Source organism: Scyliorhinus torazame, chromosome 5 (assembly GCF_047496885.1).
Source record: "Scyliorhinus torazame isolate Kashiwa2021f chromosome 5, sScyTor2.1, whole genome shotgun sequence".
Classification (NCBI taxonomy): Eukaryota; Metazoa; Chordata; class Chondrichthyes; order Carcharhiniformes; family Scyliorhinidae; genus Scyliorhinus; species Scyliorhinus torazame.
In genome coordinates, this window is record NC_092711.1 from 163,544,284 (window position 1) to 163,555,962 (window position 11,679).

Below are 11,679 nucleotides of genomic sequence, written 5' to 3' on the forward strand. Positions count from 1 at the left end.
ACCACCTGGTAAATATGTAATATTTTCTTTAATATTCCCTGTTTCCCATCAGTTTCCCAATCCACTTCAAACAACTGTGGGCAGCACGGTATCACAAGTGGATAGCACCGTGGCTTCACAGCTCCAGGGGCCCAGGTTCGATTCCCCACTGGGTCACTGTCTGTGCGGAGTCTGCATGTTCTCCCCGTGTCTGCGTGGGTTTCCTCCGGGTGCTCCGCTTTCCTCCTACGGTCCAAAGACATGCAGATTAGGTGGATTGGCTACGCTAAATTGCCCTTAGTGACCAAAAAGATTAGGAGGGGTTATTGGGTTGCAGGGATAGGGTGGAAATGAGGGCTTAAGTGGGTCGGTGCAGACTCGATGGGCTGAATGGCCTCCTTCTGCACTGCATGTTCTATATCTATATCTAACTTGCCCCTCATACCCTCAGTTTTCTTCTGAGAGGACCACCCAAACAAATTAAACATAAAAAAACATATAACCACTACAGCAAGGTGGCATGCTTTGGGAGTTCCAAACAGAAATGGGAACTAAATATCTTCAAACTTCAGCTATGCAACGTGAGGGTCCCCCAGCGCTGTATGGAGTGGACCAGGAGTGGGACAATCAAAAAAGCGGCTTTGGAGAAGAGAACGAGCGTGAAAAAGCAAGACGGCGGCTGGCGGGGATCAAGCAGCGTGGACCCTGTGGTCACGGGAGCAGCAGGAGTTTTTGAGAAGCTGTTTTGCGGAGTTAAAGGCGGAGATGCTGGCCCCTATGAAGGCGTTGATTGAGAGGTTGGTGGAGACCCAGAAGATGCAGGGGACGGCGATAAAGGAGGTGCAGCAGAAGGCCTCTGATAACGAGGATGAGATTTTGGGCCTGGCGGTTAGAGTGGAAGCGCACGAGGTGCTGCACAAAAGAAGGCAGGAGAAGCTGGAGGACCTGGAGAATAGGTCGAGGAGGCAGAACCTGCAGATTCTGGGTCTCCCTGAAGGCGTGGAGGGGTCGGATGCTGGGGCGTATGTGACCATGATGCTGGGAACGCTGATGGGCGCGGGGGATTTCCCGAGGCCCCTGCAGCTGGATGGGGCGCACAGAGTCCTGGCAAGGAGGCCTAGGGCGAACGAGCCGCCGAGAGCCAGGGTGGTAAAATTCCACCTCTTCACCGATAAGGAGTGTGTCCTGCGATGGGCGAAGATGGAGCGGAGCAGCAAGTGGGAGAACACCGAGATCCGTATCTATCAGGACTGGGGTGCAGAACTGGCCAAGAAGCGTGCGGGATTCAATGGGCCAAGGCGGTCCTCCACAGCAAAGGGGTGAAGTTCGGGCTGTTACAACAGGCGCCACTATTTCGACACGCCGGACGAGGCGTGGACTTTTATTAAGAATGAGAAGCTGGACTCGAGCAATGGACTGCAGTATGTTGTGGGGGTTGCTGGTGGGTTGCTGGGGGCTGGGGGGGGGGGGGGGGGTGGCAGTCTTATGTTGGGGTTTTCCCCGTGTTCTCTTGTGTTTTTGTTGCCCCCTTTGCCCTGGGCCCTTGAGGCTTTGGGCGAGGTCGCAGTTGGGAAGAGCTGCATCACAGGTGGTGGGGTCAGCCCAGACAGGGAGAGCGGTTTATCCGTGAAATGGTGGGGTCAGTATCCGAAGCTGGGGGTTTGAGAGTATTGTGCCTTGGTTTTTTTCTTCTTTCTCTGTACACACGGGGTGTAGGGGGGGGGGGGGGACGACTCTCTTAACCTCACTTAGGTGGGGGGGTGGAGACTTGTAAGAGGAGCCAACAGTGGGATTGGAGGTGGAGGTGGGAGCGGCCGGGGTCAGCATGAGTCAGCTGACTTGCGGGAGTGCTATTGGGGGTGGGGGGGGTAGGGGGGTTAAGCGGGTAAGAGGCCGGAAGCGGCCAAGGTCCTGAGGGGGTTCATGGACCAGATGAGGGGAGTGGACCCGTGGAGATTTGCCAGGCCAAGGGCGAGGGAGTTTTCTTTCTTCTCCCATGTGCACAAGGCGTACTCACGGATTGATTTTTTCGTGGTGAGTAGGGCGCCAATCCCGAGAATGGAGGGGGTGGAGTATTCGGCCATTGCGATCTTGGACCATGCCGTGCACTGGGTGGAGTTGGGGCTGGGGGAGGAGAGAGGCCAATGCCCTTTGTGGAGACTGGACGTAGGACTACTGGCGGATGAGGAGGTCTGTGGGCGGATTCAGCGGTCTATCCAAAGCTATGTGGAGACCAATGATATGGGGGAAGTTTCAGTGAGTGTGGTCTGGGAGGCGCTGAAGGCAGTTGTCAGAGGGGAGCTAATTTCAGTCAGGGCCCACAGGGAGAAGAGGGACAGGATGGAGAGGGAGATACTTCGGGTGGACAGGAGGTACGCGGAATCCCCCGAGGAGGGGTTGTTCAAGGAGCGCCGGAGTCTGGCCTGCTTACTACGGGGAAGGCTGAGGCTCAGTTGAGGAAGGTACAAGGAGCGGTGTATGACTATGGGGAGAAGGCAAACAGGATGGTGGCGCATCAACTGCGGAAGAGAGAGGCGGCCAGGGAGATTGGGGGAATTAGGGATGGGGGGGGTAACACGGTGCTGAGCACGGCAAGGATCAACGAGGTCTTCAAGGACTTTTATGGCAAATTGTATGAGTCAGAACCCCCGGAGGGTGGGGGGGGGGGGGGGGGGGGGGGGGGGGGTTGGGGGGTTGGGGGGATGAAGCAATTCTTCGACGAACTGAGGTTCCCCAAGGTGGAGGAGGGGCGGGTAGAGGGATTGGGGAACCCGATAGAGATGGAGGAATTGGTTAAGGAGTTGGAGGGTATGCAGTCGGGCAAGGCCCCGGGACCGGTTGGGTATCCCGTAGAATTTTACAGGAAATTCTCAGAGCTGTTGGGTCCGCTATTGTTGAGAACTTTTAACATGGCTAAGGAAAAGGGAACCCTTCCCCCGACGATGTCGCAGGCTCTAATCTCGCTCATCCTTAAGCGAGATAAGGACCCGTTGCAATGTGGCTCCTATAGGCCGATTTCACTCCTTAATGTAGATGCCAATCTGTTGGCCAAGATCTTGGCCACTAGGATTGAGGACTGTGTCCCGGGAGTGATCAATGAGGATCTGACGGGGTTTGTGAAGGGCAGGCAGATGAATACGAATGTGCGGAGGCTCCTGAATGTGATCATGATGCCCTCGGAAGGAGGGGATGCAGAAGTGGTGACGGCAATGGACGTGGAGAAAGCCTTCGATCGGGTGGAGTGGGAGTACCTGTGGGAAGTGTTAGGCAGATTTGGGTTTGGAGAGGAATTTATAGGGTGGGTTAAATTGTTGTATCAGACCCCGGTAGCGAGTGTGTCGACGAACCGGCTGCGGTTGGAGTACTTTAGGTTACATCGAGAGACGAGGCAGGGGTGCCCCCTGTCCCCCCTGCTGTTTGCCCGGGCAATCGAGCCGCTGGCCATGGCGTTGAGGGAGTCCAGAAACTGGATGGGGCTGGTTCGGGGGGGGTGGCATCGTGTTTCACTGTATGCGGATGACCTGCTCCTGTACATTGCGGATCCGGTGGAGGGGATGGGGGAGGTCATGCAGATCCTAGAGATTTCGGGGACCTTTCGGAGTATAAGCTGAATGTTGGGAAAAGCGAGCTTTTCCCGATACATGCAAGGGGCCAGGAAAAGAGACTGGGAGAGCTACCGCTTAAGATGGTGGAGAGGAGCTTTCGCTTCTTGGGCATTCAGGTGGCTAAGAGTTGGGATGCCCTGCACAAGCTCAATTTAGCGCGGCTGGTGGATCAGATGGAGGAGGACTTTAAGAGGTGGGACATACTGCCGCTTTCCCTGGCGGGAAGATGACGGTCCTCCCCAGGTTCTTGTTCGGCTTCCAGTGCCTTCCCATCCTCATCCCCAAGTCCTTTTTCAAGCGGGTAAACAGATTACGGGATTTGTATGGGCAAACAAGTGTTCAGAGATGGTTCTTAGAACGCAGTCAGGGTGGGGGTGGGCTGGCGCTGCTGAACATTTGCAGCTATTATTGGGTAGCGAATATATCCATGATTCGGAATTGGGTAGTAGAGGAAGGGGGGGCGGCATAGAACCAGTTGGAGGTGGCGTCTTGCAGGGATACTAGCCTTGGGGCATTGATAACGGCTCCGCTGTCACTCCCGCCGACACGGTACACCACGAGCCCGGTGGTGGCGACATTGGGGATCTGGGGTCAGTGGAGACGGCACAGGGGGGAGGCAAAGGCTTCAGTCTGGACCCCTATATGAAACAATCACAGGTTCGTTCCAGGTAGAATAGACGGAGGGTTCCAAAGCTGGCATAGAGTGGGTATCAAAAGGATGGGGGACTTGATTATTGATGGGACTGTTGCTAGTCTGAGGGCGCTGGAGGAGAAATTTGGGTTGTCCCCAGGAAATATCTTTAGATACTTGCAGGTTTGGGCGTTCGTGAAAAAGCAGCTGGAGGAATTCCCGCTGCTACCGGCCCGGGGGATACAGGACAGGCTGGTCTCGGCCGTGTGGGTAGGGGACGGCAAGGTATCGGACATATACCAGGAGTTGCAGGAGGCAGAGGAGGCCTCAGTGGAAGAGCTGAAGGGCAAGTGGGAGGAGGAGCTGGATGACGGCCTGTGGGCGGACGCCCTGGGCAGGGTCAATTCCTCCTCATCTTGTGCCCGGCTTAGCCTGATTCAGTTTAAGGTGGTGCACCGGGCACATATGACAGTTGCAATAATGAGCAAGTTCTTTGGGGTGGAGGACAGGTGTGTGAGGTGTCCAGGGAGCCCAGCAAACCATGTCCAGATGTTTTGGGCACGCGCGGCACTAAAAGAATTCTGGTGAGGCTTTGCAAAGGCTATGTCCAAGGTCTTGGACACTCGGGTAAAACCGGGCTGGGGGATAGCGATATTTGGGGTGTCAGACGATCCGGGAGTGCAGGAGTCGAAAGAGGCCGGAGTTCTGGCCTTTGCCTCCTTGGTAGCCCGGAGACGGCTCTTGTTAATGTGGAGGGACGCGAAATCCCCAAGTGTGGAGGCTTGGGACAGCGACATGGCGGGATTTCTCAAGCTGGAGAGGATAAAGTTTGCCTTGCGAGGGTCCTTGCAGGGGTACTCCAGGCGGTGGCAACCGTTCCTTGACTTTCTCGTGGAACGTTAAGTGGAGGTCAGCAGCAGCAGCAAACCAGAGGGGGGGGTGGGGATTGGGTGGTGGATAGATTTCACTTGCAAAGGATAGATATCCCACTTTGTTTTGTTAAATTGTTATCTTTATTATTACTATGCCTTTTGTTTTCTTTTTATAGTGGTTTGTAAAAATTATTGAAAAATTTTGAATAAAAACAAATTTTTTTAAAAAACCAATACAATGAAAGAATAACCCTTAACTGCTATCTTTATCTGCACTCAAAGAAACCCAACTCTGGTCAAAATCCATGTTTAAATAGTTAGCAAACCCAAGCATACTTGCTTAATGTTGGATAGAGATCTTTTGAAGAAAACAGAATAGTCAGAATAATGCTTCAGAAAATGTTTCTCAGCTCACTTTCCAGCCAAAAAACTAAAACTCTGACGGCCTGCTAGATACCCGATACCCTCACAGCTCCATTAGTTACATCACCCTTATGTCACTCGGATTTCAAGACCTGATTATTCAAGTTTAAACACAATTTATCCAATTATTTATTCACCAGAGAACCTTCTTTATATAAAAAAGTACATTTCCAAAGATTTTAATATGCCTTAATTGCACCTCTGTCTCAAACATACCGAGCTGCTTAACAAACCAGGATTTTTATAAACATAGACATAGGCATAGAACATAGTGTAGGAGGCCATTGGGCCCATCGAGTCTGCACTGACCCACTTAAGCCCTCACTTCCACCCTATCCCCGTAAACCAATAATCTCTCCTAACCTTTTATTAGTCACTAAGACCAATTTAACATGACCAATCCACCTAACCTGCACGTCTTTGGACTGTGGGAGGAAACCGGAGCACCCGGAGAAAACCCACGCAGACACGGGGAGGACGTGCAGACTCCGCACAGACAGTGACCCAGCAGGGAAGCGAACCTGGGACCCTGGCGCTGTGAAGCCACAGTACTATCCACTTGTGCTACCGTGCTGCCCCTAAACATAACTACAGCATTCACACACTAACCCAGGCTTTTAACCCTTTGTGCACCAAATATATACAACACAATATATCTGAAATTCCTACATTGATCACACAATTTGGAGCTTTTCTGTGCAGATCCATCGAGGCAATAATGCTAAATGATCCCTTATTTGGGAGCTCTGAACACGCCAAACTCTCTCCAACTGCCTAACTCTTTCTGGTTAGCCTCCCATATAGCTTTAAGCCTTAATTTGTCAGCAGCACCAAAACCCTCTCGGTCACGGGGATTTCAACATCGCCCCCAAACACATCCTTGGTGTAAAACCAACAACTCTCTGTCTGGAATGTTACAGTCATTGAAATTACATCGAATGGACGCCAAAGAAACAAACCAGAAACAGATCCCTGAGGTTCTGAGGAGTCCCCAGTAGTCAGTCAGACTGAACTAATCACGGGTGGTATAAAACAAACAATACTCACCCCGGTGTCTGCTGTCCACGGGGACTTTCCTTTAATCAGAGCCGTCAGTGGATCCTGTTCCTGACACCAGGTTGTTGTGGGACAAATGTCACTCGGAGTCCAGAGTTGGTTAAAGTTTGGGAATCATGGGCAGCACGGTGGCGCAGTGATTAGCACTGCTGCCTCACGGCGTCGAGGTCCCAGGTTCGATCTGGCTCTGGGTCACTGTCCGTGTGAAGTTTGCACATTCTCCCCGTGTTTGCGTGGGTTTCACCCCCACAACCCAAAGATGTGCAGGCTAGGTGGATTAGCCACGCTAAATTGCCCCTTAATTGGAAAACATGAATTGGGTACTCAATTTATTTTAAAGAAGTTTGGAAATCTTTATTACAAGCACGCAGCGGAATGCTTCAGCGAACCAAAATATCTGAAGGAGCAGTTACAATAACCCACATTTATACACAGTACAGTTGCAGCGGGCCAGGCTGTTTTGTCTGCAAGTTAGTGGGAAAGTACAGGACTTCCGGAAAACAAAATATAACTTGATAACAACTCATGCTTATCGGCTATAATGACTTCATCTCTCACAAGACACATCTAGGAAAACAATAGCCAGACTAGTAATCCAGAGACCCAGGGTAATGCAATAGGAATTCAGGTTCAGCAGATGGTGAAATTTGAAGTCACAACAAATCTGGAATTTAAGTCGATGACCATGAAAGCCTTGCCGATTGTTGTAAAAACCCATCTGGTTCACTGATGACCTTTAGAGAAGGAAATCTGCCATGCTGACCTGGTCTGGCCTACTTGAGACTTCAGACCCACAGCAATGTGGTTGACTCTGAGCTGCAGCCCCTCAGTTCAAGGGCAATTAGGGATGGGCAACAAAAGCGGCCCAGCCAGCGATGCCCACATCCCATGAATGGAATAAACAAATAGAAGGCGTGCAGGTCAATGATTCTGGTGGAAAATACAGTGAGATAGAGTCTATGAATATAACTCACTTTCCTTATCTGGATGGAGCGAGGAAGTATGTGGGGTTGATCACACACTTCATGGTCAGTGATGTGGCCAAATACTGCCAACGATGAATATAGTGCACCCTGGTGGAACCAGGCCGTCCCTGCACGATCAAAATGGAAAGTCAGCCCCGGCCCAAACGACCCTGGGAAAACCTGCAACTAGATTTTCCTGGACCCTTGCCTGGAATACAGGGTAAAACATATTGTCTGCTGGTTCTACGTCAATTCACCGGTGGGTGGAAGCATTCCTGTATAAGGACGCCACCGCTAGCATCATGGCTTTGATATTGGCTAACAAAATAATACCAAGGTGGGAGGGTGCCCCTCCAACTGGATTCTGACCAAGGGACCCACTTCACGGGAAAAGCCATGGAGGAGGCCTGTAAAGTTTTGGAAATCCAGCAGAGATTCTACATCCCAGACCATCCTCAGAGTTCGGGAATGGGAGAGCGGATGAACAGAAGCTTAAAAAACAGCCCAGCAAAAGCCATGCTGAAGGAAGGGAATAATTGGGTACCGGCCTTGCCCGCAATATCGTTGTGACAAAGAGCCACCCCAGCCCGGGGAACAGGATTAACCCCTTTTGAGTTAATGACAGGGAGAGCTCCCGGAGAAGGTGATAACCGGAGGGGTGGAACTTGAGATAAACACAGGAACTGTGCTCCAATGTATGAAAGATCTGGTAGACCGCCTGCTGGTCCTGAAAGGTCAGGTAATCACACAGCAACAGCATAGTGACTGGACCAAACTGACTGGAGAGGACACCCCTAAACTACCCATGCCAGGGGACAGGGTAATGGTCAAAAACATGATAGGTAAAAAGGGACTGGGGGTTCGATGGGAGGAAATCTATGAAGTAATAGTCACTGGACAAATGTGGCCTAATAGACGGAAAATCCACTGGACGCAGTTAAAATCATACCCCAATGAGTAGTCCCATAATCACAAACATTGAGAGACCCTCCGGAACTCAGGCTAACTGAGATGTTTGATAAAGCCCCATCTGCAACAACCACAGGGTCATGCTGGCGACCATGGACTCCTCCTTCAAAAGGTGGAGACAGGACGGGGAGACACTGACAGTTAAGGACTTTTACACCAACAACGGGCTAACAACGCTCGAAGAACTGACTGAAAGATTCCAGCTGACAGGTGGTAATGAACTTAGGTACCTCCAACTGAAAAACTTCCTATGAAGGGAAACATGGACGTATCCACGACCACCACGACAGTCACTGCTAGAGGACCTGCTGGACGCAGACAGCCTAGGGAAAGGGAACTGTGGTGACATATACATGCGACTGCTAAGGCGGGCCAACATCCAACTGGAAGAGACAGGGCACAAGTGGAAGGAGGACTTGGGGTTTGAAATAGGGTGGGGGACTCTGGAGCGAAGCACTGCACAGGGTCAACTCTACCTCCACATGCGCAAGACTAAGCCAAATGCAGCTAAAGGTTTTACACAGAGACCACTGAACCAGAACCCAAATGAGCAGCTTCTTCCCGGAGGTGGAGTATAGATGTGAACTGTGCCAAGGAGGTCCGGCCAACCACGGCCACATGTTCTGGTCTTGCCCCAGACTTGCTGGGTATTGGACAGCCTTCTTCGAGGCAATGTCCAAAGTGGTGGGGATGAGGGTGGAGCCATGTCCGAGAGTGGCAGTCTTCGGGGTATCAGACCAGCCAGGTCTATTCCTGGGGAGGAGGGCGGTCGCCCTTTCCTTTGCCTCTCCAATCGCTCGCCGGAGAATCCTGCTCGGCTAGCGGTCAGCAGCACCACCCAAAGCTGCAGACTGGCTGTCCGACCTATCGGAATCTCTCCAAATGTAAAAAATTAAGTTTGCCATCCGAGGTCGGAAGAGGGCTTCCACAAAACGTGGGAGCCATTCACCCGACTGTTCGGAGACCTGTTAGTAGCCAACTGCTCAGAAGACAAAGAACAGGAGAAGGCAGCCATGACACAGTAAGGAAGGGGGGGTTGGGATAGGGAATGAGAGGGGGGCAGGAGACATGGAACCCAACCACGCTCAACAAAAGAAGCATGAGAACAAGGTGGGGGGGGGGGGGGGCAGGAAAAGAGAAAAAGGGAGGGTGGGCCGGGGCAACAGCCGGAACAAAAATAAACAGTGGGGAACGAAAACCAGGAAACCACAACCACCACTGTGAATAATGCGAGAGAAAGAACAACCGTGTCTGTACGTACACACTGATCCTTCTTCTGTATACCACTAAAAACTCAATAGAGAGAGAGTCCCTGGTAAATATGTAATCATTCCTTAAATATTGGCTATTCTATGTCTCCCATCAGTTTCCCAGTCCACCTCAGACAACTTGCCCCTCATACCCTGATGGTGTTCTTCTGTGAGCAACACCCAGATAAATTAACCGAAAAAAAAAACTATGTAACCATCACGGCCCATCTTCATGGCAATGTGGCATTGTTTTGGGGGATCCAAACAGAAATGCAAATTGAATATCTTCTCTCTTCGAAACACCGCTTCACTCCGTGATCCTTGTGAAATTTGAACCAAGGTAGTCGCAACAAGGCTCAAAGAGCGTCAGCCGACGAGAGGAAATGTTGTGATACCGGCCAGTCCAGCAGAATGAAATCCTCCGACCCTCCCCATTGATGAACTGTCAGAATGAACAAAATGCAGTCCTGGGTGTAACTGAGAACAGAAACAATAACAGCAGAATCCAATCCCTGTAATCACTTGTGAACTTGTTGCTGTCTCAGCAGGCACAATGAATCACAAAATCCTTTCCCACACTGAGAACAGGTGAATGGTTTCTCCTCAGTGTGAACTCGCTGGTGGTTCCACAGGGTGGATGAATCACCGAATCCCTTCTCGCACTGAGAGCAGGTGAACGGCTTCTCCCCAGCGTGAAACCGCTGGTGTGTCTTCAGGTCAGACAACTGACTGAATCCTTTCTCACACTGAGAGCAAGTGAATGGCTTCTCCCCAGTGTGAACTCGCTGGTGTCCCCGCAGGTTCGATGGATCTCTGAATCCCCTCCCACACTGAGAGCAGGTGAACGGCCTCTCCCCAGTGTGAACTCGCTGGTGTGACTTCAGGCTGGATAAATGTCTGAATCCCTTCCCACACTGAGAGCAGGTGAATGGCTTCTCCCCAGTGTGAACTCGCTGGTGTCTCCGCAGGTTCGATGGATCTCTGAATCCCTTTCCACACTGAGAGCAGGTGAACGGCCTCTCCCCAGTGTGAACTCGCTGGTGGAACTTCAGACTGGATAAATGTCTAAATCTCTTCCCACACTGTAAGCAGATGAGCAGCTTCTCCCCAGTGTGAAGTTGCTGGTGTGACATCAGGCTGGAGATTTGAGGGAATCCCTTCCCACACTGAGTGCAGGTGAATGGCTTCTCCCCAGTGTGAACTTGGCGGTGTATCCGCAGGCTGGATAACTGACTGAATCCCTTCCCACACTGAGAGCAGGTGAAGGGCCTTTCCCCAGTGTGAACTCTCTGATGTGACTGCAGGTGGGATAACATACTGAATCCCTTCCCACACACAGAGCAGGTGAAGGGCCTCTCCCCAGTGTGACTGCGTCGATGAGTTTCCAGTGCAGATGGGACTCTGAATCCCTTCCCACAGTCTCCACATTTCCACGGTTTCTCCATGTTTTGGGTCTCTCCAGGTTGGATAATCAGTTGAAGCCTCGTCCACACACAGAACACGTGTACGGTTTGTCCCTGATGTGAATGTGTGATGTTTCTTCAGGCTGTGTAACTGGTTAAAGCTCTTTCCACAGCCAGTGCTCTGGAACACTCTCACTCGGGTGTGTGTGTCTCGGTGCTTTTCCAGTCACACTGATGTTTAAATGTTTTGATGGCGGGAAATTGGGTAAACATTAATTATTCTGGAATCAAAGTCCGATGATATTCAGATCGCAACGAATCAAGTGGCTCTTTCAGATCGAGACGTGACGTTTGAGATTTCTATCTGTAATTCCTCCTCTTGTAATATCCTGTAAAAGGGGTTTACAAAGTCAACTCAGTATAGGATAGAAATTCAGAACAAACAATTCTAGTTTCTGTATCACATTCTTTCCTCCCTCATTCCCCAATACCTCGTCTCCAATACCTCTTCCCCATACCTAGTCTC

General features: G+C 51.2%; 1 protein-coding gene across 8 annotated transcripts in view; it reads right to left on the minus strand.

Annotated features, from left to right (window-relative positions):
- Positions 1-6,894: 6,894 nt before the first annotated feature.
- LOC140420395 (uncharacterized) overlaps positions 6,895-11,679 on the minus strand; it is a 32,089-nt gene continuing 27,304 nt past the window's right edge. For all 8 annotated transcript variants that reach the window (XM_072504406.1, XM_072504409.1, XM_072504408.1 and 5 more), the window contains one exon: positions 6,895-11,542. In XM_072504406.1, coding sequence (XP_072360507.1) covers positions 10,269-11,195 — 927 coding nt within the window. In that variant the 5' untranslated portion in view covers positions 11,196-11,542 and the 3' untranslated portion in view covers positions 6,895-10,268. The remainder of the gene's footprint in view (positions 11,543-11,679) is intronic.